Genomic DNA, 26545 nt, shown 5'->3' on the forward strand with positions numbered 1-26545 from the left:
AAGGGTACTTATGGTGCCTACACACTTAGCAATATTTTACACGATTTGCCCGATTCCGATGCATCGTGATGACAAATCGTGGAAAATATGCCCAAATCGTGAGTGTCCACTCACGATCACGATGCCGATGTACGTCCCCGCAGATCGTACACAGGGCCGTAGCTACGGTAGTGAGGCCGGTGCCATCGCACAGGGCACCACAGGTCAGGGGGCGCTGTTTGGGCCTGTCAAATTTCAGTTAATTATCATTCTTGCTTGTAGCTTCCTCTTATTTCATCCCCAGCATCTACTGGCCACTCCTATCTCTTCCCTGGCCCTTCCCCATGAAGCCATGGCCCTTTCTTGGGTGCATTATGTCCCTTTGAGGGGGGCGCCAATGCTCTTTCTGGCACAGGGCACCAAAAAGTCTAGTTACGGCTCTGGTTGTACATCGCATCTTCAGATCTGCCATGCTGTAGGGCAGATCTGACAATCACAGTCATGATGCACTGGAATAGTTAGGAGGCACGATAGATCGTTTGTCACATTGGACAGTTTTTAACACCAAATTGTGCCCATGACTGCTGGGGAGAGTTCAAGGGGGAAATCGGACACAATGTCGGATTGTGAGCATATCTCCAAGTGTGTAGGCACCTTTACATTATACAGAAATTAACATTTATGCATGATTTTATAAGCGGCATAATCACCAATTACCACTTATTGGGCCTGATTCACGCTATACCGGCATTCACACAAACGGACAATGTTTTTTCTTCTGCGTATGCTCTGAGTCGCACCACGCATGCATCCTGATTTTGTTCATACAGAGTCGCAGATCAAATTTAGACGCATGGTAGCAGTAGTATGAGGGTATTACTGGATGGTGAGTGGGAGATAACAGGGGTGGCTAAAAAGGAGCACAAAGATGTGCGTCTTATGGGAGCGTTGCCGGCGTGTCACTGAAAGCAGTTGTGTACAAAGGGGTCTATTCAGCAATGATTTTTTTTACATAAAAAATGCGAAAATCATAATTTCCGCATTTTTTAATGTAAATCCCCTATTCAGCAATGGAATAATGGAGAAGATAACGCAATTATCTTCTCCATTAATTCCCTGCTCGCACTGTAGGGATCAGCCATTGATCTCTACAGTGCTTTAACGCTTTTTACTATTCAGCAAAGCAAAAAAAAGCGAAATTACTCGAAAAATCCTTACTTTATATAACGGCATCTCTGAGTTGCGTTATATGAAGAAATTACATTAATTCCCAAAAACTGCATGGACAAAGGGAAAATCTCCCATAAGTCCCTGCAGCATCCTGTAACACCGCCCATTCACCGTCCCTGGTTTGCAGTGACTGCGGTCAGGTAAGTAACTCTAGAGCCTGTTAAACCTGCCGAAATTGATTGACATGTGTATGCAGGCTTTATATTAGTATGTATACATGTATATTTATGTGCTATATGTAACATTTATATATAAATGTTAAATATAATAGAACATATTATAAATATACATGTATACAGGCTGATATAAAGCCTGTATACATGTCAATCACTTTGGACAAGCTGGAGATGCACTTACCCCTCCGCGGTCACCTCAAAGCAGGGACGGAGACTGTTTGGAAGCGCATGACTGAGCATGTGCAGTAGCAGTAACAGACGGTGTTGTTTTCAGAAACTGATAAAAATGCCTTCTGTAACATTGCAGGGACAGCGTGTTACCACAACCGCTGTCCCTGCTTAAAATAATGCTGAATAGAATATTAATATTTGATAAAAAAATTGTGCCGATCGTCACTATTGCTGAATAGACCCCAAAGACTTACAGCCACTCACATAGGAGGCCCTACGCAGACAGAGAAACTACAGCTTCCATAGAGATGGTGCAAGGTTTGATGGTGTGACCAATGCTGCGTCTGACGTACAGATGGGTGGTTTGGGTTTGGCTCGGGTCTTCCTGACAATTTTGGGTCTCAGCAAAACGTAATCTTTAACGGACATCTCGGCACAGATCAGGCCCATTAGGTTCTTTCATTCCTGATTTTAATAAGTTTTCGTGATGCCAATACTCCAAAAATATTCCATACGTGTAGTTTACTTTTGTAAAGTGTCATTTTAGTATATGAACAAAACATTAATTTATTTATAATTGTCCTTTATATCATGCTTAGGACACTAAGAGGTATCAGACACGCAGCCATGAGCTGGAGGAAAAGCTGTCGAGCAAGGAACAGGAGCTGAAACATCTCGCACAGAAGCAGAAAAGGGTATTTATACATATTTATCATCATCCCAACTCACTTCCCTGTCATGCATTTAAAGTATACTCCCCATCTATTCCTCGTTGGAGGTAGCCATTTTGTTGGCTGAGGCAATATTCAGCCTGTCAATTCACTTTGCGCCTCATGTCAATAGTACCTCATATGTAAGTGATGTCATTAAATCCTCATGTTGCAGTGATGTCACTTTGTGCCTCATATCTCAGTGATGTCACTAGTGTCTCATGCCTCAGTCTCTAGTTCCCACTGAATTGATAGGCTGGGTTGTCATAAATTTGCCACAAAATAGGTTGACTCCACTGTGGTTAATTGATGGGTATGCTATAATATACAGTACCCATTTTTAATATGTTATGTTATCATTTGTCTGCGAAATTTCGAGTTACTGAGTATTCTTGAAAAAAAAACAACTCTTTGATGTAGCAGAGAACTTAATGAGAAACATAATGAGCATCTCTGGGTTTTTTTGTATTGTTTTTGTGTTTATGTAAATCCCACTGTTCTCTTCTTTTCATTTAGCACTTTTTAAGTAGTACATTTAGCGAAAATGAATGGGCCTTTCAAGTCTAAAAACAAAAAAAAACCCTAACAACTCAGTAACACCAATTGAGGCCAATTACATAATCCCTGTAGAAATGATTCTCACGACTTGAAGAAGGTTATTAGCAAAATATAATGCAGTAATTTTTTTTTATTTTTTTTTAGGCAGCTTTTGTAGGTTTACCAGTTGTTTGATATATAGTACGTCTCCTCCTCTTCTGTTCTGCTGAGATGTCATATGTTTATCAGCCGCAATGATTTTCCTTTTAATTTTTTCATGCATGCTCTTCTATTCTCCCGGGATGTCCATGAGACTCCCAAATTTTAGGGAGCTCTCCTCCCCCAGGACTCCTAGATCTGTCCACTTCTCCTTGCAATTGGCAAGTTTTGAGGCTTGGAAACGCGATTTACAGTGAATATAGTCGTCGTGCGCTGCCCCAACCCCAGCTACACAGTGATATGAATCACAATAGTGTTCAGCAGGGTGTGGGACTGCGATGTTGAAATTCACAGCGTCATCTCCTGGGAGCACTTCTATTTTTTCAGCCAGCACCCCCTTCTGTCTCATCAGCCAGCCCCCTTATGTCTCCTCAGCCAGCCCCCTTTTCTGTCTCCCCAGCCAGCCCCCCTTCTGTCTTCCCAGCCAGACCCCCTTCTGTCTCCCCAGCCAGCTCCACTTCTGTCTTCCCACTCAGCCCCCCCTTCTGTGTCCCCATTCAGCACCCCTTCTGTCTCCTCAGCCAGCCCCCCTTCTGTCTCACCAGCAATCACCTCCTTCTGTCTCATCAGGCAGCCCCCTTCTGTCTCCCCAGCCAGTCCCCCTTCTGTCTCCCCAGCCAGCCCTCCTTCTGTCTCCCCATCCAGCCCCCCTTCTGTCCCACCAGCCAACCTGTCTTCTGTTTCTCCAGCCAGCAACCTTTTCTGTCTCATTAGCCAGTACCCATTCTGTCTCATCAGCCAGCACCCCCTTGTCTCTCCAGTCAGCCCCACTTCTGTTTTTTTCAGCCAGCACGCCATTCTGTCTCATCAGCCAGCACCACTTTCTGTCTCCTCAGCCAGCCCCCCTTTCTGTCTCCCAAGCCAGCCCCCCCATCTCCCCAGCCTCCCCCCTTCTGTCTACCCAGCCAGCCCCCCTTCTGTCTCCCCAGCCAGCCGCCCTTCTGTCTTCCTACTCAGCCCCCCTTCTGTCTCCACACTCAGCATGCCTTCTGTCTCCCCAGCCCCCCCTCCCTTCTGTCTCACCAGCCATCACCCCCTACTATCTCATCAGCCTACACCCCTTCTGTCTCGACAGGCAGCACCTCCTACTGTCTCCTCAGACAGCACCCCCTTCTGTCTCCCCAGCCTGCCCCTTCTGTCTCTCCAGCCAGTCCCCCTTCTGTCTCCCCAGCCAGGTCCCCTTCTGTCTCCCCAGCCAGCCCCCTTCTGTCTCCCCAGCCAGCCCCCCTTCTGTCCCACCAGCTTGTTTACTCTGCCAGCTTATGTCTCATAAGCAAGCCCCCCTTCTGTCTCATCAGACAGCCCCCCTTCTGTCTCATCAGCCAGACCCCTTCTGTCTCATCTGCCAGCCCCCTTCTGTCTCCCCAGCCAGCCCCCACCTGTGTCCCCATCCAGACACCCTTCTGTTCCACCAGCCAGCCCATCTTCTGTTTCTCCAGCCAGCAAGCCTTTCTGTATCATCAGCCAGCACCCCTTTCTGTCTCCCCAGCCAGCTCCACTTCTGTCTTCCCACTCAGCCCCCCCTTCTGTGTCCCCACTCAGCACCCCTTCTGTCTCCCCAGCCAGCCCCACTTCTGTTTTTCAGCCAGCACCCCCTTTTGTCTCATCAGCCAGCACCCCTTCTGCCTCATCAGCCAGCCCCTTTTGTCTCATCAGCCAGGCCCCTTCTGTCTCAACAGCCAACACCCCCTTCTATCTCCCCAGCCAGCCCCCCTTGTCTCCCCAGCCAGCCCCCTTATGTCTCCCCATCCAGCCCCCCTTCTGTCCCACCAGCCAGCCTGTCTTCTGTTTCTCCAGCCAGAAACTTTTTCTGTCTCATTAGCCAGTACCCATTTCTGTCTCATCAGCCAGGACCCCCTTGTCTCTCCAGCCAGCCCCACTTCTGTTTTTTTCAGCCAGCACCCCATTCTGTCTCATCAGCCAGCACCACTTTCTGTCTCCTCAGCCAGCCCCCCTTTCTGTCTCCCCAGCCAGCCCCCCCATCTCCCCAGCCTCCCCCTTCTGTCTACCCAGCCAGCCCCCCTTCTGTCTCCCCAGCCAGCCGCCCTTCTGTCTTTCTACTCAGCCCCCTTCTGTCTCAACACTCAGCATGCCTTCTGTCTCCCCAGCCCCCCTCCCTTCTGTCTCACCAGCCATCACCCCCTACTATCTCATCAGCCTACACCCCTTCTGTCTTGACAGGCAGCACCTCCTTCTGTCTCATCAGAGAGCACCCCCTTCTGTCTCGCCAGCCTGCCCCTTCTGTCTCTCCAGCCAGTCCCCCTTCTGTCTCCCAAGCCAGGTCCCCTTCTGTCTCCGCAGCCAGCCCCCTTCTGTCTCCCCAGCCAGCCCCCCCTTCTGTCCCACCAGCTTGTTTACTCTGCCAGCTTATGTCTCATAAGCAAGCCCCCCTTCTGTCTCATCAGACAGCCCCCCTTCTGTCTCATCAGTCAGACCCCTTCTGTCTCATCTGCCAGCCCCCTTCTGTCTCCCCAGCCAGCCCCCACCTGTCTCCTCATCCAGACACCCTTCTGTTCCACCAGCCAGCCCATCTTCTGTTTCTCCAGCCAGCAAGCCTTTCTGTCTCACCAGCCAGCACCCCTTTCTGTCTCCCCAGCCAGCTCCACTTCTGTCTTCCCACTCAGCCCCCCCTTCTGTGTCCCCACTCAGGACCCCTTCTGTCTCCCCAGCCAGCCCCACTTCTGTTTTTCAGCCAGCACCCCCTTTTGTCTCATCAGCCAGCACCCCTTCTGCCTCATCAGCCAGACCCCTTCTGTCTCATCAGCCAGCCCCCTTCTGTCTTATCAGCCAGCCCCCCTTCTGTCTCAACAGCCAACACACCCTTCTATCTCCCCAGCCAGTCCCCCTTGTCTCCCCAGCCAGCCCCCCTTCTGTCTCCCCAGCCAGCCCCCTTCTGTCTCCCCATCCAGCCCTCTTCTGTCTCATCAGCCAGCACCCCTTGTGTCTTCCCAGCCAGCCCCCATTGTGTCTTCCCAGCCAGCCTCCCTTGTGTCTTCCCAGCCAGCCCCCTTCTGTCTCCCCAGCCAGGCTCCCTTCTGTCTCTCCAACCAGCTGCTCCCCCACTTTCCTTCTGTCTCCCCAGCCAGTTCTGCTCTAATTCTACCTCCTGACTGTGGGTGGCACTGCCAGACAGTGCCCCCCCTCAGCAGGCGCCCCTGATGATTCCCATCCTGGCCAAGGATTAGACAATACTCCTTTATATATGACACTTCATTGCATTAATGTATTGTGTACAAATAGGGTAGTGTGACTTTTGCATATGCTGCCAACACTGTAAAGACAAATGTCTATGCTATATGTGCACTGTTGTATGACCAATGTTACTGTTTTATAGCAGGATAAAAGGAAAAAAAATCAAGTCTTAGGCGCTTAAAGGATCACAATTAAATATAAAGATCAAATAATACTGTGTGTGTGTCAAAAATACAGAAATTCTCTCAGTCTATCTATTAGCCAATGAACCGGTAATATATTGCTGAGCAGCAGTTAAAATAATTGTTGCAAACCAATACACATACAAAGAAAAAAAGAAAACAATAACCGCGCTCTATTGTGTTGTGTTGAAGAACAGCACCCTGTATCAGCGTCTACTGTTTAATCCTTGCGGCTGGTGAGCCCTGAGCCTAGCGCAGCTAGTGCTCAAGTCCATTTATTTCCTGCACATCATCCCTGTTCGAACATTCAAGTACCGGGTGAGTGATATTATGTCCCCGCATAAGAGTGCAAAGTTATAAGAAATCTGTTGTGTACACACAGTTAACTCAGCAATTATAGAAGCAACACCGATTGGGACATTTATCTCTGCACCTTCTATTCACAAGCAGTGTGAATAGGGTAGATCCTTCCTGGCAATTAACGGCTTTCTCTTGGGGATGGCTATAATATTGTTTGGTGACTTACAATAACAACTTACAATACAATTTACTAACAACATCAAGTAACCTATTCAGGCTATTTGGTTAAAAGATTTTAAGGTCCTGTGGATTTTATTGCACATATTTTTTCAGCTATAACAACAAAAGAGCTAATACCATGAGAAGTTTATTGTGAACCCTAATAAAAGGGTCTTTAGCAACCAGCTGATACAATGTATTAATGTGTGAATATTGATTATTTCATATACTTTTTGATTCTTAGGTTTATACATTGTATACATGTTTTAAAGTAAGCAATTAGAGATAACACGTATTATTTTACTTGTTTATATATACATTAAATATTGTTTTAATTAATTGATACAGGGTGCTGTTCTTCAACACAATAAAGCGCGGTTATTGTTTTCTTTTTTCTTTATAGCAGGATGTACCTTGACATATATATGACTGAACATATACATGTAAATGGGTATTTCTTTTACTACATATGTTCAGGGCATAAATACATCCAATGCTACAGCCCTGGAATCTGGGAAAATCTTAATATAGGGAGAGACCACACACAGTAATCTCCAGAAAAAGCAGGCAGTTCTCCTACATATCAGATACCTTACCACACAGTTGGTAAGGACATGACGTAAATCACGTCATCAAGAGCTGTCCACCTCCGTAAGCAACAAGGGTTTGGATGTGGTAACGTGAAATGTGTCATCTCACCCTTGTCCCTCGGTGTCTCACCGTGGTGAGAGCATGTTGATGTGATTATGTTGCCTGCTTGATGGTGAAATGCGTCATCCAGCACTACCCATCTCTTCTTTTCCTCACCACGCTTCCACATCTCCTGAAAGCGAAGTAGGAACAATAAGGTAGTATGCCGGTGATAAAGAGTGAAAGCAACAATCTTGTGGACTATACCTAAAAAGTTTATGAATGATCCAACGGGCGCTGTCCTTTAGGTTATACTCCAAGATGTAATGTGGTTTCTCCCTCTCGGAAACAAGAAGAAGAACAAAAAAATACAGGCCCTGATTCAGAGCCAGACGCTCTGACCAGAGCGCTCGCTCTGAATCAGGGCCCTCCTCCATTAATATGGAGCATCCTCCTGGACGCTCGTATAGCTGTGGGTCACCACCCACAGCATATACGAGCGTGCAAAAAGATGGTCGCGATGGTCTTGACCATCGCGACCATCGGACTTGCGAGAGAAATCCTGCGGTCGGGTTTCCCAGCCGCAAGGCCAGGAGTGATTTTGGCTCTATCAGAGCCAAAATCACTCCCACTGACATCACTAGTTATGTCAGTGGGGCCGGCTTCAGACGGTAGGCATTCCCATGGGAACGCCTCCATCTGGCAGGCACGCCCCCAGCACGCCCACCAAAGGGGGCGTGCTGTCAATCAACATCAACAGCATGCCCCCTTTGGTGCGAGACCCGGAGCAATGGAAAGTTCTTCGCTCGCCGGGTCTCGCGCATGCGCACGATGGAGCCCCCTCCGTCGTGCGCATGCGCAGTGGGGACCATCGACCCACTTGCGAGCGTACTGCCGCTCGCGAGTGGGTCTGAATGACCCCCACAGTCTCTAGTTTAGTCCAATTCCTTATAGATGTTGTTAAAAGGTGGGTTATAGATACACTCACCTAATACAGGTGAGACACATTCTTCAAAAGGTATCTTTTAATCCTTCCTCCTTACTCTCAATAGTAGGGTGTTATGCACAAATATCTCCCTTATGGAAATTAACTCACCTGGGCTCATGTGTAAGTGTTCCTCAAAAGGTATCTTTATGCATCCTAGTAGAGCGTCTTAATAGGTCTCACCCTCCAGACATTGGGTTACGGATCTCATACACACTTCTCAAAAAAGATGATGAAGATCTTCCACATCCATAAAAAAGATTTAATTTCTCCAAAAAGTTTAAAAACACATCAAACAAGGTCCAAACAAGATAAAAATACAAATATAAAGTATTACAAACCCGGAATCAACAGGATCCTACCAGTAGAAAAAATGGTGTGACCATCCAAATGGAAAATCCCTTGTCACCAACGCGTTTCGGACCATTGGGGTCCTTCCTCAGGGTGTGAAGGGATCATCCACATGCTAACTTTTATACCCCCCCTAATCTGAATATATATTTTGTATTATAGAATTTTTGTATTATATATTGTGGACTATACTTGTCTATATGGATTTTGTGGGACGGCTGATAGCCGTTTGTTTAACTGAAAAATAACTTGATATTTCCACCACCTCTGAAGTGCCATAAATTGGGTTTCACCCTCTACTTATAGTGGGGCACACTTTACGCTTTAATTTTGCACTTTTGCAGAAAAAGTGTATTTCTAGAAGCACTTCGAGCAACGTAATAAAAACATTCAACAAAAGTGACAGATAACAAAAACAGTCCTGATGTCCTCTCCTTCTCAAAATTAAAAGAAGACAAAAATGAGTCTAAATCAACCAATATTTTAGGGGAAAAACTTAAATGTGTAAAAAAATAAATAATGAAGGGTTGGATATAAAATGTTAGCAGGTTGAAAAATTCACTCTTTCCACCAAGCGCATTTTCTGGTGTATCCACAACCAACAAAGGGCAAATGGATTTTTCTAAGCACTGGCATGCAGATGTGCTCTTTGAAATGCGCTAGGGGGACAAATAAGCGCAGTTGCACAATTGGCGGAATCATTTACGGGTCTGTATTTTTGACTCTTTGTAAATAAGCCTTAACGTCTTATTTGTTTAATATATAAAACTTTTGAGTGTTAGATTTCCATGTGACTTTTTTTGTCTTATTCATTTGTGCTCTGAAATGTGTCACAGTTGGAGACCCAATGCACGGAACTCAATAATGACAAGTATGAGACCAGAGCAGAGAACGAGAAGTTGAAGTTAACAAACAAAGAAATGAGAAGAGAACTTGAAAGAACCTCACAAGAGTTAATTACGGCTCAGAAACAATTGAAGATCCTACAAGAGGAGGCATCGCAGCTGCATGAGGAGAGAGAAATGTACATTGATTATTTATAGTAGTAGTTATTGTAGAGAATGATTATCAGAGGCTTTATTTACAAAGTGACAGCAGTGGGTTTATGTGTGAACATTTTTGTTTGGCCAGTTTCCCTTGCACATACATTGTTCTTTAGATCTATGAAGGTTTTGTCTGTATTTGTTCATCAAGTGGATCCAGTATCTACAGATTGAACAGTCTCCTTTTACATTAATGGCACAATTGAGCACCATCCACAAGGCACTTAAATTCTGCTACCCTCCTCTAATGGCGCCGTAGATACATCCAGTGCATCTTCACCAATTTGGGAGACGGTGGATAGCGCCATTAACATAAATCAGAGATGGATAACCTGATACACCTCAGCAGCCACAAACCATTGCAAGGGCCACACACAGGGGCAGAACCATGGGAGACAATGAAGGCGCCTGCCGCCGGGCGCCAGCACTGAAGGGGCACCTACTCCATTGCCCACAATATATTCACCTCACTTAGGGCTGTAACTATATACCCGGAGTGTACCATCACGGCACCTCTTCCCGGCACCTGAGAAGCTAATATAACCATATACTAGTGGAGGGCTCTGTGTCAGACCATCAGATGCCGTTTCCATCTATCTATAGCCTGTCCCCGCTCATTGATGTCGCTGCTCCTCAGCAGCTTCTCATGCCAGTGTTACTCTGGCACCCAGCCTTCACCCACAGCTCTCTGGCGGCAGCTCTAGCCACGAACCTGTGCGGTGGGCCCGAGCATAGGTTCGGCTGCAGATCTTCCAGGAGCTGGATATCAGCAAGGATGAGCCAGACAGAGCTGTTTGTAAGAGGGCATGGGAGGTGAGGGCCTGGGGCACCAGTGACTGAGTCTGGGGGCAGATCTTTTATGGAGCAACTTCTCGGCAGTAGAATTTCAGGAGGGCTTCCCACCGCACATCTGATGGAATTCACCTCCATCAGGAGGACTATGAGCCTCATGCTAATTGCACTGTACAGGTCACTAACTTATCTGTGACTAACGCATAGCTGTACATACCCGAAAAAGGGGGGGGCGGGAGGATATCCTGCAAATTTACTTCAGTAAATAGGCCTAATAGAAACAAATTCACATATTCTATATTAGTGTCTTTGTGAGTATGGATAGATGGATGGATGGATGGATAGATAGATATGCGCCATATTTATTTTCCATTTTTCTTAGAGGGGGCACCAAATTATAACTTGCCTTCGGGTGTCAGGGATGAATTTACGCCACTGGCCACACAATACCCTTAATCTCAGCAATAAGTAAAACTTTACATTTCATCTAAGAAAGGGACACAGGTAAGCAACGTAATGTAAGATAATAAAGTGTAACAAGCTATAACAGGCGGCATCCACGTATGCTGGACAGCACCCCCTGTAGGCCAGGAGGTTATCTGACTGATAAGGGGTCCTAGTGTTTTTCACCACTTGTACCGGTGGTAGTTCCACCACTGAGCCTTCTGTTCTCCAAGCTGTCCCATAAACTGTATGTATCATCAGTTCCCATTGGGGCATGGGAAAAAATACATTGAAATTATTAAAGCTTCATATTGTTCCATCTTATGATAATATTATTATTATTAGTATAATAATTTTACAGCACATTTGTTGTTTTAAAGGGAAGTGTATCGGATAACAGAGAGTTTACAGCGTGAAAGAACAGCACTTCTAAAACAGCTTGACTTGTTGAGGTAAGTTAGCCCTGATTATTTTGAGACGGAGGAAATTGCTATATAAGAATACTAACTATTATGGTTTATGCTGTTATAATATAACGACATACAAAAAATTATGTCTAATTAAAATGGTTATGCTGGGTATTCCAACATGCTACAATAACGCCTGCTACTTCAAATCATGCGTCTGTCTGAAATTGGCTGTTAAAAATGCAGAAACTCCATTTGTGCCATTTGGTAGATAGGCTGTGAACTACTTGGCTGTACATGGCCTTCTACCCTTACTGGCCAGGTGGTGACACAATTGGCCTGATTCTGAGTCGCGCGCAAAAGCGCAAGTTTATGCAAATAGCGCAAGTTTATGTAAATGGTGTAAGTTTATGTAAATGTCGCTACAAACTCCTTCCCTAGTGTATATCCAGTGGCCAAACATGCAAGGACAGAGATACCCACTTTTAGCTCCCGTGCACACAGTTATACCAATTGGTGCATCCTGACACACCACCATGAGTCACACTATCGATACTTGCACCAGCCCTATGGCATATGCAGTTTGTCCATCTGACTATGGCTTCCTATGCCTGTGGCATAGGAAACCAGGTAGTATGTGTTTGTGAATGCGCCGCTTGCATCGACACGCCCACTGACCATTTTAGCATGCGGTAGTAGCCTCCTCCCAGTCACCGCCTGGGAACGCCCATTATTTTTCGTCCGCATAAGGTGGAGATGCACTAAGCCTCGGATAAAGTGGAGAGTGATAAAGTACTAAAAAAGCAGCTCCTAACTGTCACTTTTCAGGCTATGGCATGTATTCAATTAGACGCGAAAAGTCAGAAACTTTTCGCCTGTTGTATTTTTTGGTGAAAATAAGTAGTCCTGTCAAATTTGGGGTACTTGAAAATGGGTGCTAGTATATTTTAGTGTTTCTAAAGTGCACTTTTTCAAAATGTCAAACATCCACCTGCTGCAAGCACCTGCAATCCTAAAAACACCTGTCCCATCCATACAGCCCCCCAAGAAGCCTATTTCGCTACTTTTTTATCCTTGTCCCCCCCACTTTTTTTATTTTTGCCCCAAACATGACATGTCTTTTTTGCGATGTTCTGAGTTAATTTTTTATTTTTTTTGCAGATTTGTTCTTTGGGGGTCTCCAAAGGGTTCTAAATCAATTCCCCACATTTGCACCCCAGAATAGATTTTTTGCACTTTTTTCTGCCTGCCATTAATTGGAGAAAGGTTTCCGCCTATTCCAGTGCATTGAGTCTCCGCTTAGGTGAAAATGTCCTGGAATTTAATTTGGAGATAAGCGAAAAGCGGCAATAGGTGAAACTTTATTTGCCGATTTCGGCTTTTCGCGTCTAATTGAATACGGCCCATATACTGTATGTTTGAAAAATTACAGTTAGGAGCTGATTGGTTGGTACTTTATCACTGTCCACTTTATCACTCTCCAAGGATTGGTGTATCTCGCCCATCTGATTCTATCCAAAATGTTTGCGCATGCGCAATTTCAAATGATTGCTCAGTCATATTAATGTTGTTACTGCGCGCGGATTGCGTGCTGCTCTGAAACATGCCCATTATGAGCTGACCCGATGTTCCTATTTGGAAATGATAATGAAAATCTATGGAACATCCGTAGAAGTGATTTGCAACTGCAAGAAATTTCCTGAGACTTATCTTATGGATTTGATAAATATCTTGTTGTCAAATGTTGTTCTTGCTCGAGTCCTAATTAGCTATTCCATATTTTCAATTCAAATACTGTAACAAAAAAATATTTAAATACAGAATAAACTGGAAGCACCTTATTTCAGTAACTTCGCAATTTATTTTCTTTACAGGGAAATGAATAAGCATTTGCGAGACGAGCGTGACAGCTGTTTGCAGGTACAGTATGGAATAACGGAGGTTTCCAGTGCTCAAACACAGTAGGCGTTGTTTCATACAGTACATTGGTGGAAAGGCTGTCGATGAGCTGTAACCATAGCAACCAATCAGCTGTGAGCTTTTACTAGTTTAGTATAGTCAGGCTAATGAAAGCTAATATGTGATTGGTTGCTATAGATTACAGCATGTGTAATGCTCAGGGGACATGTATCAAATATTCTAAAGAGAAAAAAATTGGAGAAGTTGCCCAGAGCATCCAATTAGTTTATAACTGTCATTTTTTAGAATGTACTAGATAAATGATAGCTACAATGTAATTGGTTGCTCTGGGCAACTTCTCCACTTTTTCATTTTAGATGTCTTGATACATCTCCCCCTTAATTTGCTAATAAGTTCAGACCTTAGTGGTGCCCGTGGTGACTAATAGTTGCATGCCCATGTATACAGTCATCCCTAAAACTTGCAATTTTAAGTGAAAAGTGATAAGGTGCCAGCCAATCAGCTCCCAACTGTCATTTTTCAAACACAGCCTGTGAGATGGCAGTTAGGAGCTGATTGGCTGGCACCTTATCACTTTTCACTCTTCACTTCTCCTAACACTGCTTAGTAAATAGACCCCTTAACCATGTAATAGTAATATAAATAGTATTGCACTTTTACTTATTTGTTGTATATCATTTCAATTACAGTAGTTGCATTTTATCTATTTCTTGTTCTCTATAAACTAAATACATACAGTAGATAATAACTTGTACTTATATCATCACTAAGTTGTAATTGTCTATCTCATTATCTATCTCTACTGTATATACTACATATAAAACTGTATCTTTTTCATAGAAATCTAAAGTAAAACAGGATAAATCCCTGCGGAATCAAAGATCAGGATCCATAATGGGAACATATTTTGATAGGAGTCCTTCAGTGAAAAGGTAAATATAGGTATTTGCTACTTACGTGGGTTCCTATGCCACAAGCATGGCTGTCGCTGTAGGTCCATTTGACTATAATGGCAATATTGTAGGGAACCTTAATTTAGTGGCTTTCCAGTATTTTATCTCATATTTTTACAGACGGTTTGAAATGTGAAATTTTATATATATATTTATTTATCTTTTAATGATAGTGTGCAAAAGAGCTGTTTTGATCAGCACTGTGTGAATACAGGAGAGAATAATTAGCAATTAGTGGTTGATTAGCAGATCAAACAAAATTGCCTGAATGTTGCATCTATGGTAATTACCTGCTGCTGTGGACACTGGGCCTTATTCAGCAGTGCACGCGATGATTGGGATCTGCACAAGCGCATGACCCATTCTGCGCATGTGGTGAACGGGTCTGCAATCCCGCACAGAGACTGGCAGCAGACTGTTAGTGACAGTCTGCTGCCGTTTGTGGGTGGGGAGGGTGCGGCGATGCCCTCCGTTTCCCAAAACAGAGGCGTGTCGCCGCCATTGGCGGGGGAGGGAAGAAGCCAAGATCTCTGTCAGTTGATGGAGATTTCCTGGCCTCATCCTCTCATCTGCGGCAGCCGGCTGCGTGACCCCATGGGCCACCTGAGCCGGCCGATGTTCCGCTGAGTATCCAATGCTGAGTTGGACAATGCACCTTGGATACGTAATATGAAGATCCCTATCTATGTATCAAGCCTTCTAAAGAGTGAGGGGGTGGACAAGAAGTTGACCATAGCAACCACTCAGCTTCTAGCTAGCATTTATCAAGTACATCTGTCTCCCCTCACCTGCAAGCCCTACACTGTCTCCCCTTCCCCTTCAGAACCCAGTTCAAGTTTCTCACACTCACTTACAAAGCCGTCACGCAATCTTCTCCCATGTACATCTCTGTCCTTATCTTCATTCACACTCCCGGCCGCCCACTTTGCTCCACAAATGCACGTTGCCTCTCCTGCAAACTGATTACTGCCTTCCACTCCCACCTTCAAGATTTTGCCTGTAGTGCTCCCTACAGTACCTCTGTAATTTTCTCCCTCTCATTATCAGACTCTCCACATCTCTGATAACTTCAAAAAGTCTCTCAAAACTCACTTCTGCATCAACACTATCCAGCTCTCATCATAACCCACTGCTCCTTGCTCCTCCCTCACTGTTTACCCCATTTGTGTCAACCCTGTCTATCTGCCCCTCCCCTTCAGAGTTCATGATCAGGGCCCTCTTCCCTCATGTGATTGCCCTTCCCTTAATTACAATCTTATACTTCCTACAATGGCACTTACCCTTTGGTTGCTGCCATACTGCTGTTTATTTGAGTGTTACAATCGTGGTTGCACCAATGTTTATAAACCCTGTGCTTGTCCTGCATTGTTTTGTACTTCAAAATCTGAACGACTAAAAATACTGAACGAATGGGGTGGCTTAGACGCATTTTTGTTTTCCTGATGCACCAAATGGGGCTATTTGTGGATACGATAGTGAGGACACATAGTGTTAGGCTGTCCAGTCCGGGGTGGGGGCCCAGCAATGTGTTTCTGTTCCCCTGAAAGCCCCTTCTCTGCTTACATACCTCACTGGGGCCAAATGATGATTCACTGTGCATAAGTGAAATAAAATCCAAGTGGGGCCAGCATAGTGGGTGAATTCATATTGCTGGGCAGCCCAGCCTGGGCTACTCTCTCCTCCAGATCCCATATAGAAAATGGCTGAGGCACAGCATAAGATACTTTGGTATTTGCTGTGCTCCTTGATTTTCCAAGGCGCACTTTCATTCCTGCCAGAGCATTTGAGTTTCCAGTGCTAGATTTCAGAAACTTAAAGCACAAAAGTGCTGACAATCCCCATGTCCCCACACTCTCATAATTAATTTAAGCTACAAAGGAGGATAAACCAAGTGGCATTTGTAGAGAGTAAAAAATAAAGTTTTATATAATGAAAGGGGTGTCCGTATTACACTTGCACAAGCAGAACTATCTTCAGATCTTTACACTTCTCCGGACAACTAAATACACTAGTTTGCAGTCTTATCTGGAAAGAGGACTGTAGATGATATCCAGGATAAGACATTTAAATGATTTCCTCTGAGCTATGATGGACATAAATAAATCTAACCAGGAAATTCATCTCACCGAAGATTGTCCTTTGTGCTTTAAAACCATCAGAAAGAGGTCACAGGTTTCCTGTTGACAGGTATTGAGTAATACATGTGCACCAACAAGCTCAGGGTAGCTGCCTCTTCTGCCCAGTCCTGTTTTTACATCTTTGCTTGCAGGCTGAGACATATATCAGGTGCATCACTCAAACACTTAAATGTAATTTAATCTTATGATAGATACTCTTAAATATGAGATTGTTCCTTTTATCTTCCACAAACTGAATTTGTCCTCCTCTAGTAGAGTCATTCATGAGAGCAAATCTGTTCATCTCAGATATACTGTATTAATTTATTCTGTCTGAAGAGTGTTACGACAATCCCCTGTGTGGGTTCTCAAAGGTCACCACACTTGCATGTCTTTGTTAATGGTAATGCGTTGTTAGAGCTCATCTTTATTCCAAGTGCACATTAAGCATCTCTTTACTTCAAAGTATTATTGAAAATGTGTATTTATTTATGTTAAATCTGAAGAGTAACATTATTTAAAATTTCAGCTGTATAAGTAACCATGTTTGACTGTAGTTCACTAATGCTCTTTGTAAATCACACAATTAATAAAAACCTCTTTTCTGTTAGGAGAACATCTAATTTTAGGACGTTCTACAGGAGAGTCTAATTAGTTTCACGTGCTGGGTGGACTGTTTAATTTTTTAGGGCATCCTCACATCAGCTAATTAATCGTTAATTGGAAGTACATCCTCTGAGAGGTTCTTAATTATTATTCCTCGTCACAATTAATTGAATTTGATGGCCAAACTGCAAAACAGAGACCTCAAGCTGTACTCTACACCCAGGAGCAGGCACAGAATAGCTGCAAAATAGATGGTATGCTAATGGATGTTACATGGCAAGTATCAGTCCCAGAATGCAATTTTCATGTTTTATTTTGCAAGAGTGAAGTTGAAACAAAAACCTGCAAATGGTATATTTTGCCATGCTATGCTGAAAAATTAACCATTCTAACCTGTGGAGGCTCCAGAGGTAGGAATACCAGGCAGTTCAAAATTCTAATAGGGGACCCACACCAACTGCCCTTACAAAAGCTGCCAAACATCGTCGGCCAGGACTCGCTGGCCGTTGAGTGTGGCTCCCCTATTTGAATTTTTGACTGCGCTGCAGCCCCACCTCTGGAGCTGCCACTGATTGTAACTCAATAATATTTTTGAAATGTTTTTTTTTTTATTTTTACCCTTTACTGCATGAACAAGTTCAAATCTTACTGTACAGCTACTACTAATGTACTGTGGAGGCAGCCATTTTGTGGCCTGGAGCAATATTCATCAGGTATGTCATTGGTTTCTTAAGCTGGGTACACACCTTACAGATATATCTACAGATCGAGTGATCTGCACAAATATCTGCAGATGATGGTTGTTCATACACAATGAACAACCACCATCTGTCTTCTGGCTGAGGGTCCCTCTGGCTAGGGGGACGAACCCCCCTCCCCGTGGCCTCTGTGGCAAGTGCACGGGCAGGCGGCTGACCACTTGTACACACAGCACAATGTCCCAATATATCTACAGATATATTGGCCATCGGCTGTGCAGCACAGCCAATGCAATATGTCTGTGAACAACGTCGTTCACAGACATATCACTGGTACATAGTGGTCGATGAACACAAGCCCAGAATTAGTCTCAAGTTTCTAGTGTCTCAGGAATATTAGTTCAGCTCACAATATGGCGGCATCCACAGATGCACAGTAATGTCACAGATACTTACTAAATAAATAGGCTGCCGATTCCAGAATATTGGCTCAGCTGACAAAATGGTTTTATCCGTGTAACAGGTGCATTTTAATGGAACTCTGTTTCTGTAGATATTTATCACCCTACACTTTATTGCTGCTTATATTCAAATAAGGTCAGAGCATATTGCTTTTCCTGTAAACAATTTCAAATAATTTTTCATTTATGTAACTGTTATAAAGTAACATGGCTATAATATTAATCATTGCCCTGGGTTGCTGGTTGTAAGTGCTTGTATCCATCTTCCAGTCAGTCATCAGAAGAAGAAGGAGACGTATTTCCACCTAAACGAAATTCTGTTGGGTTAAATGGGGCCTTTACATCTATAACAGAGCCCGACAGTGACACGGAAAGCAGGCCAAGTAAAGCACACCCATTGCGGAGAGTAATATCCATTGAAGAAGATCATCTGCCCCAATATTTAGAAAACCAACTGGAGAGGCCATTAAATGACTGGCAGGAGGTAGATGAGAAAGAAGAGAATGTATCTGCCGGGAACACCCATATAGTAGAACAAACTCCTATGGAAGAAGTACCAACTTCTCCAAGAGGGCAGCCCGTTGGGAAGGAGACCTTGCCAAATGCAAGTATACATGGATGGGTGTATGATTTACATATATGCAGTATATTTAAATATAAAGTTGTTTTTTAGTTTCATGTGCTTGGAATTACTGTTTTTGGACATGACCTACTATTGATTCGAGGAAACCTTTACAAAAAGATTCTGGAAAAGCTGAACTGAACACAAATCTTAATTTGCATATTACGATGAAGTAAATGATAACATCTGTAATTTTAGCTCTTGCTAGTCTTAATTTCTTGTCCTGCATATCAAAATCATATTAAGTCAGAACTTAGGGCCTGATTCAGACCCACTCGCGAGCGGCTGTCCGCTCGCAAGTGGGTCGATGTTCTGGACTGAGCATGCGCACGACGGAGGGAGCTCCGTCGTGCGCATGCGCCAGACGCGACGAGCGAAGGACTTTCCTTCGCTCATTGTGTCTGATCAAAGGGGGCGTGCTGTCGATGTTGATTGACAGCACCCCCCTTTGGTAGGCGTGCCGGGGGCGTGCCTCCCTGACAGGGGCGTTCCCACGGGAACGCCTCCCGTCAGAAGCCGGCCCACTGACATCACTAGTGATGTCAGTGGGAGTGATTTTGGCTCTGATAGAGCCAAAATCACTCTGGAGCTTGCGGTTGAATGGTCAATACCATTGCGGCCATCAAACTGCACGCTCGTATAGCCTGTGGGTGGTGACCCACAGCTATACGAGCGTCCAGGAGGACGCTCCATTTTCATGGAGGCCAGCCCTCATTCAGAGCGTGCGCTCTGCTCAGAGCGTACGGCTCTGAATGAGGGCCTTAGTCACACTGAAAAGTCTCCCTGGATTATAATTACTATTTATTATAATGACTAACTAGAGATGAGTGTTTCGGTTTTACTTCGTTATGTTCGGATCTCAAAAATGGCAAATTATTGGCTACCCGGCTCTCACATGTTTTGGACAGCCAGTAAGATAAATCTGACCTTGCACTAATTTGGTGAAAAAAAAAAAGAAAATCCAGACCATCATCTTTATTACTAATTTATCCCCTACCCCCACCCCAACACCACCACCACCACACACTGATGTTAAAAGGAAATGGCACAACTCCATTGTGTAACTATTATTAGTAAAAAATATAAAAATATGATCCCTTTATAATGTAACTTTTTCTCAAAAATGTTCTTAAATATGTTATTTTGTTATCATATATTTCATTGTTGTCTCTAGAAAAAGAAATATCAGTACATTTTAATTTATAGAGCTAAAGCTGCATAAATGTTTAACCATTAGAACGTACCAGATAATGAGAATAATTTAAATACTGTGCATAATTTATCAGTTGGGTTACCCTTTAAGTAGCTTAGCCTGAAAACGAGAACTTATTTTTGTATGTTGTTCACAATGAGACACCGTACATGAGTGCACCATACCTGCATTCATGAAGAGAGATAATATAATCTTCCAACCTCCTGCAATAAGAACATGCAAAGTTTTCACCTTTCCAAAAATGGTGCCATCTTGACCATCTAAGCCACTTCCCTGTATAAAGGGGTAAATATGCAAAAAACAGGACCACAACATTACAAGGGGTAATTTACGTTGTGGACCAACATTTTTAAAGCTACCTGTATATCTCCATCTTGAAAAACTCCTAGCCCCATTTATGAGTATCTGATGGATATTTACCTACTGCCACCTACTATGTATATTCAGGCTAACGTTAATTCCTTTATTTAAGGAAGAACGAGTGTACTATCCACCAGATCGATTATTTAAAATCGTCATGGTTGGCAATTCCAGTGTGGGAAAGACGTCATTCCTGAGAAGGTTTTGCGAAGACAGTTTTCACCCTGGAACTTCAGCTACAGTGGGTAGGTGCCTGTAATATGTTCAGTTATCTTGTCCGGTGCTTTGAGTGCAAATGTGAGTTTTTAACAGATTCACAGTTATGGTTGAGTGAAATTTTTGTTGAACACCAATTATTTACATTGCCAATGTAAGGTTGTCCATCTCCACAGGTTTGTGCCCTTGTACACTATGTAGAGAAAAGTGATTGGACAACCCCACACAAGCGAAATGGTGTGCTCCTACACATATATACAGTCAGGTGCATAAATATTGGGACATTGACAGAATTTTCATATTTTGGCCTCTATTCACCACCACAATGGCTTTGAAATGAAACAAACAAGATGTGCTTTAACTGTAGACTTTCAGATTTAATTTGAGGGTAATTACATCCAAATCAGGTGAACGGTGTAGGAATTACAACGGTTTCTATATGTGCCTCCCACTTTTTAAGGGGCCAAAAGTAATGGGACAAACTAAACAATCCTAAATCTAACTTTCACTTTTTAATACTTTGTTGCAAATCCTTTGCAGGCAATTACAGCCTGAAGTCTGGAACGCATAGACATCACCAGGCGCTGGGTTTCATCCCTGGTGATGCTCTGCCAGGCCTCTACTGCAAATGTCTTCAGTTCCTGCTTGTTCTTGGGGCATTTTCCCTTCAGTTTTGTCTTCATCAAGTGAAATGCATGCTCAGTCGGATTCAGGTCAGGGGATTGACTTGGCCATTGCATAACATTCCACTTTTTAGCCTTAAAAAAGTCTTTGGTAGCTTTTGCAGTATGCTTCGGGTCATTGTCCATCTGCACTGTGAAGCGTCGTCCAATGAGTTCTGAAGCATTTGACTGAATATGAGCATATAATATTGCCCAAAACACTTGAGAATTCATTCTGCTGCTTTTGTCAGCAGTCACATCAATAAATACAAGGGAACCAGTTCCATTGGCAGCCATAAATGCCCATGCCATGACACTACCACCACCATGCTTCACTGATGAGGTGGTATGTTTTGGATCATGAGCAGTTCCTTTCCTTCTCCGTACTCTTCTCTTCCCATCACTCTGGTACAAGTTGATCTTTGTCTCATCTGTCCATAGGATGTTGTTCCAGAACTGTAATGGCTTTTTAAGATGTTGTTTGGCAAACTAATCTGGTCTTCCTGTTTTTGTGGCTCACCAATGGTTTACATCTTGTGGTGAACCCGCTATATTCACTCTTGTGAAGTTTTCTCTTGATTGTTGACTTTGACACATATACACCTACCTCCTGGAGAGTGTTCTTGATTTGGCCAACTGTTGTGAAGGGGTTTTTCATCACCAGGAAATAATTCTTCTGTCATCCACCACAGTTGCTTTCCGTGGAAGGAACATATAGAAACCATTGTAATTCCTACACCGTTCACCTGATTTGGATGTAATTACCCTCAAATTAAATCTGAAAGTCTGCAGTTAAAGCACATCTTGTTTGTTTCATTTCAAAGCCATTGTGGTGGTGAATAGAGGCCAAAATAAGAAAGTTCTGTCAATGTCCCAATATTTATGCACCTGACTATGTAAATATATTTTACATAAATATAAAACGAGAAGTATAGAGATTTTCTGCATAACTGTGTGCTTCCTACATTGTGGCAGTTCTACGGAAACAACAAATGTTTTTATTAGGTCTATTTTTGCTATAATTTATTTACAGAGGGGGACAAACCTCTGCGATTTAGAGCTCACCACATAAGACCTTGGTGCGCAAGTGTTATCACACACTATTTATCAGTTTTTATCAGGACGACAATGCCACCTGTCATGTTTCCAGGGTAATGCTGGACTGGTATAAAGATAATTCGGTAACCCGGACAGACTGGCCAGCTCAGAGTCCAGATCTCAACCCCATTGATAACCTCTGGGACGAATTGGATCGACGGGTGTCTTCTAGGCCGACTCGGCCTTCTTCAGTGTCACAGTTGGTCACTATACTTAAGGCAGAATGGTAAAACATACCGCCTGCTGCTGTCCAGGAACTTATGGACAGTTGCCAAGATGTGTGTCTGCAGTAATCACTGCACGTGGTGGACCTACATAGTACTGACGTCAATAACATCTCATTGATCTCTTTGCTGTCAGTGTCCAATCAATTTTGCCTACATAGTGCATCGAAGATTATGGGAAAGGCATTTTTCAGTGTGAGAAAGCCTGTAGATTGTAAGCTCTTACACGCAGGGCCCTTCCTACCCTCTGTCTCATGTCTGCTCTTTCTCCATCACCATCAAATGCCCTGATCCTATTTCTGTGTATGAATTATTTTTTTTGAATGATTTGTTGCACCACTGTAGAATTTTGTGGCACCTTATAACTGTTAATGATGATATACCCAGAGGAGTAGCGTGGAACCACAGCGCCCGGAGAAAGTGCATGTCATACTGCCCAGTCCCGCCCCCCTTCCTGTACTGAACTGTGCCAGTGGGTTTTGCTCATCCTGCAGGGGAATACTGAAGTGAAGAGAAAAACAGCAAACAGTGGCAGTATGACACTTGGCATTGAGGTACCATTGGGGGAATGGAATGCTTCGGTGAGGCACTGTCTGACACTAAGGGGTAGCTCCTTTGGCATTGCTTTATTTATGTATAGCTCCTAGGATCTGGCTGTTATCTCCTTTTAATCATTTTTAGTAGTCAATAGAGGAGATTGTATTATATATTCTGATCATTTAACTTAAATTTACAAAATATATGTGCTAGAGTGAAAGAGGGGAGGTAACAGAAGCCAATAAGAAAAGGAGAGGGGTGGTGACAGAAGCCAATAAGAAAGGAGAGGGGAGGGGTGGTGACAGAAGCCAATAAGAAAGGAGAGGGGAGGGGTGGTGACAGAAGCCAATAAAAAAAGGAGAGGAGAGGGGTGGTGACAGAAGCCAATAAGAAAGGAGAGGGGAGGGGCAAAGAGCCAATTCCATGGTAGAGAGGGGAGGGAAGTAAAGAGGAGAGAAATGAATGTAATCAATCTGGCAGGAAAGGGGAGATGACAGAAGATGATCACAGAGGAGGGAGGGCCGGATAGGAGGCAATCTGGATAGCTTGAGGGAGATGAAATGTAGAAACGGATCTCAGATCCATAACTTATTTAGGATATAGAGCAAACAAACAGAGATAAAACTAACAGGCGGCTGTACCGAGTAGCGCCCATAATTTCCAGAACCCTGGATGGCACCCTCTGTCCATTTTGGCGCCCTTTTGACAGCCACGGGGGGGGGGGGGGTTGGATTTTAGGGCTCCCGGGAGGACTTAGGGTTAGGCAACCCCCGGGAGGGTTAGGGGTAGGCCAGGGGAAGGGGGTCTTAGGGTTAGGCACCCGGGGGGGAGGTTAGGGTTAGGCACCCCCCCGGGAGACTTAGGTATCGGCAGTGGGGAAGGGAGGGTTAGGTTTAGGCACTTAGAGGGGGGCTAGGGTTAGGCACTAGGGAGGGAGGTTAGAGTTAGGCACCCCTAAAGGAGGGTTAGGTTAGTTAGTACTTACCTTTAGCGCAGTCGGGATCTTCACTGGTGCCGGGCTTGCGGCGCCGGGATTTGAACCGCCGAGCATAGGTCCGGCCGTATTTCATTCCGATCCCTATAAAACACAGATGCATAAAATGTCTGAGACAGCCACATTATTGTTTGGATAACAACAGCCAACGCTAGCGAACAGCTTCCAGTTGGCTATTTTTGAGTGCTCCACAATGCTGATTGGACATAAATCATGTTTTTTTTTTTGCCGCGTACATGATACGTGGAGTTTTTTCAGTTGCACATACAATAGGGAGGTTTTTTGAAGTTTAGTTGCTGCCAATAGCAAATGCATTTTTTTGCACATAACAGAAGTGTTTTAAAGAATTGGGTCCACGTTGGGCATGCTGTAAGTGCATGTGACCTGTGCTTAGCGTAAGCCAGTTGCAAATGCTACTGGTGCCTACCTGCATTTGTGTTTCAAATCAGCATATGGACGGGAATATGTTATTTGTGGTTGCATATATTTTTAACCCAATTTGCAAACCACTGAGGCTCTGAGTGTGCAGGGACGTGATTATGAAATTAGCGCAATCGAATGATGTGTTCTACATGATGATGCTAATTGCGTCATCATTTGACACCCGCCTGCTTATCATACCTCTGCTCGGCATCTCCCGGATGTGAGTTATGATAAGTGGGCAAATTTGATTTTCAAATATAATTGTGCCTGGTATCTGGCTGAGCATAATTAAACCCCTAGGTGTGGTTGAGTAACGCCCCATTAAGAATGCTTGCTGCGGCTTTAATTGCAGTTTGTTATAGTGACCATAATCAGTTAGATTTGAGGGGTGTGTCTTTGCTCTCCCTCCCTGTATTTTCGTTATTAATGTGCACGTTTTCTGGTGTGCGTAGAACAGCTGCATGGCTTGAATTGTTATTAGCTATTAGTGGGTGCGCTCTCCTAATGCAATGTCTGACGGTATTTGGCTGCTGATGTCATTGTAGCTGTGTCTTCCGCTGCAGTCCCTGACACCGACACGCCCGCCGGCCGACTCGAGCCACCCGCCCTATTGCCCCCCTAGGAATGCCTATAGTAACTGCATGGATCTCCACGCAGTTCTGCCCTGGTGGTAACCATCAGGACACATGCGTTTGCTAACTGGATGCATGCACATAAGTAAAACATAGGGCACTTGCGCCCGATGTTTTACTTGCGTCCACCTCTGAGTCAGGACAATAATTCCCATCAGAAAACTTGCAGTCAGCTGCCTGTAATCCCCATGTTTGTGCTCTACCTCAGGGCTTTTTCTTGTCATTTATCAAAAACACTTCCTTTTTTTGCATTTTATCAGAATAATTTAAATGAAAACATGCCATGAAACAATATAAAAAGACACCCACGGTGGACAGTTTTATTATGATAACAATGCTGCCGGCAGAGAGAGACACAAACTACTTCCTAAACCACTGGAACAGTGGCATAAGTTTATCCCAGTCACTCTGAGAGGAGTTACAATTTGGTGCCTCCCGTCACAGCTGCTGACACTGTAATGTAGCAATTCGCATGCAGACAGGCTATAGATAGACGAAGGCAGCAGCTGATGGTCTGACATTGAGCTCTGCACTAGTGTATGGTGGCTTCTCAGGTGCCGGGAAGGGGTGCCATGTATTGGGCGGCCATGACAGTACACTCCGGGTATATAGTTACAGCTCTAAGTGGGGTGAATATATTGTGGACAATGGAGGAGGTGTCCCTTCAGAGCTGGAGCCCGGCGGCAGGCGCCTCCATTGTCTCCCATAGTTTTGCCCCTGCACTGGAAATTAAATATGTGTATCGGCTTCCACAAGAGATTTTCAGGATACAGTATATGCAACTTTAAATATATCACTTTAATTAAAGGTTTAGAGGATTTACAAACAATGTAGACTCTCCCTAAACTGTTTCCTGGAACTAAAAATGTATGTCACTGCTACTATATTAAACAATGTGTGTATGTGTATGTGTATAAATATATATATATATATATATATACAATTCTTTTTATCCAGCACTCACAGTTAAGTAGGTAACTTGTGCCAGAGCCTCCACAATAATGTTACTCACAGAAACCCCAAACGTGCGGCACTCAGACTCCACAGTAACAACCAGAACCATGGTGAAATATCAACGTTTCAGTTTACAAACTGTCCTCAGGATACCATGTTGTGTATCCTGAGGAAGGGGCTATCATGCCCCGAAACGTTGAATAAAGCACAGAAGTTTATTTATTGATAAAAGTCTCCTGAGTGCCGCCAGCATTGTATTCATATATTGTGGGGGATTCGTACCCCAAA

At 44.0% G+C, this 26545-nt stretch overlaps 1 protein-coding gene across 1 annotated transcript in view; it reads left to right on the plus strand.

Annotated features, from left to right (window-relative positions):
- CRACR2A (calcium release activated channel regulator 2A) overlaps positions 1 to 26545 on the plus strand; it is a 362324-nt gene that overhangs the window by 300615 nt on the left and 35164 nt on the right. Inside the window, exons 7-13 of the mRNA XM_088478989.1 lie at positions 2156 to 2251; positions 9718 to 9905; positions 11541 to 11612; positions 13442 to 13487; positions 14328 to 14419; positions 18593 to 18926; positions 20630 to 20762. Coding sequence (XP_088335115.1) covers positions 2156 to 2251; positions 9718 to 9905; positions 11541 to 11612; positions 13442 to 13487; positions 14328 to 14419; positions 18593 to 18926; positions 20630 to 20762 — 961 coding nt within the window. The remainder of the gene's footprint in view (positions 1 to 2155; positions 2252 to 9717; positions 9906 to 11540; positions 11613 to 13441; positions 13488 to 14327; positions 14420 to 18592; positions 18927 to 20629; positions 20763 to 26545) is intronic.

Source organism: Taudactylus pleione, unplaced genomic scaffold, assembly GCF_031769625.1.
Source record: "Taudactylus pleione unplaced genomic scaffold, aTauple2 ptg000225l, whole genome shotgun sequence".
NCBI lineage: Eukaryota > Metazoa > Chordata > Amphibia > Anura > Myobatrachidae > Taudactylus > Taudactylus pleione.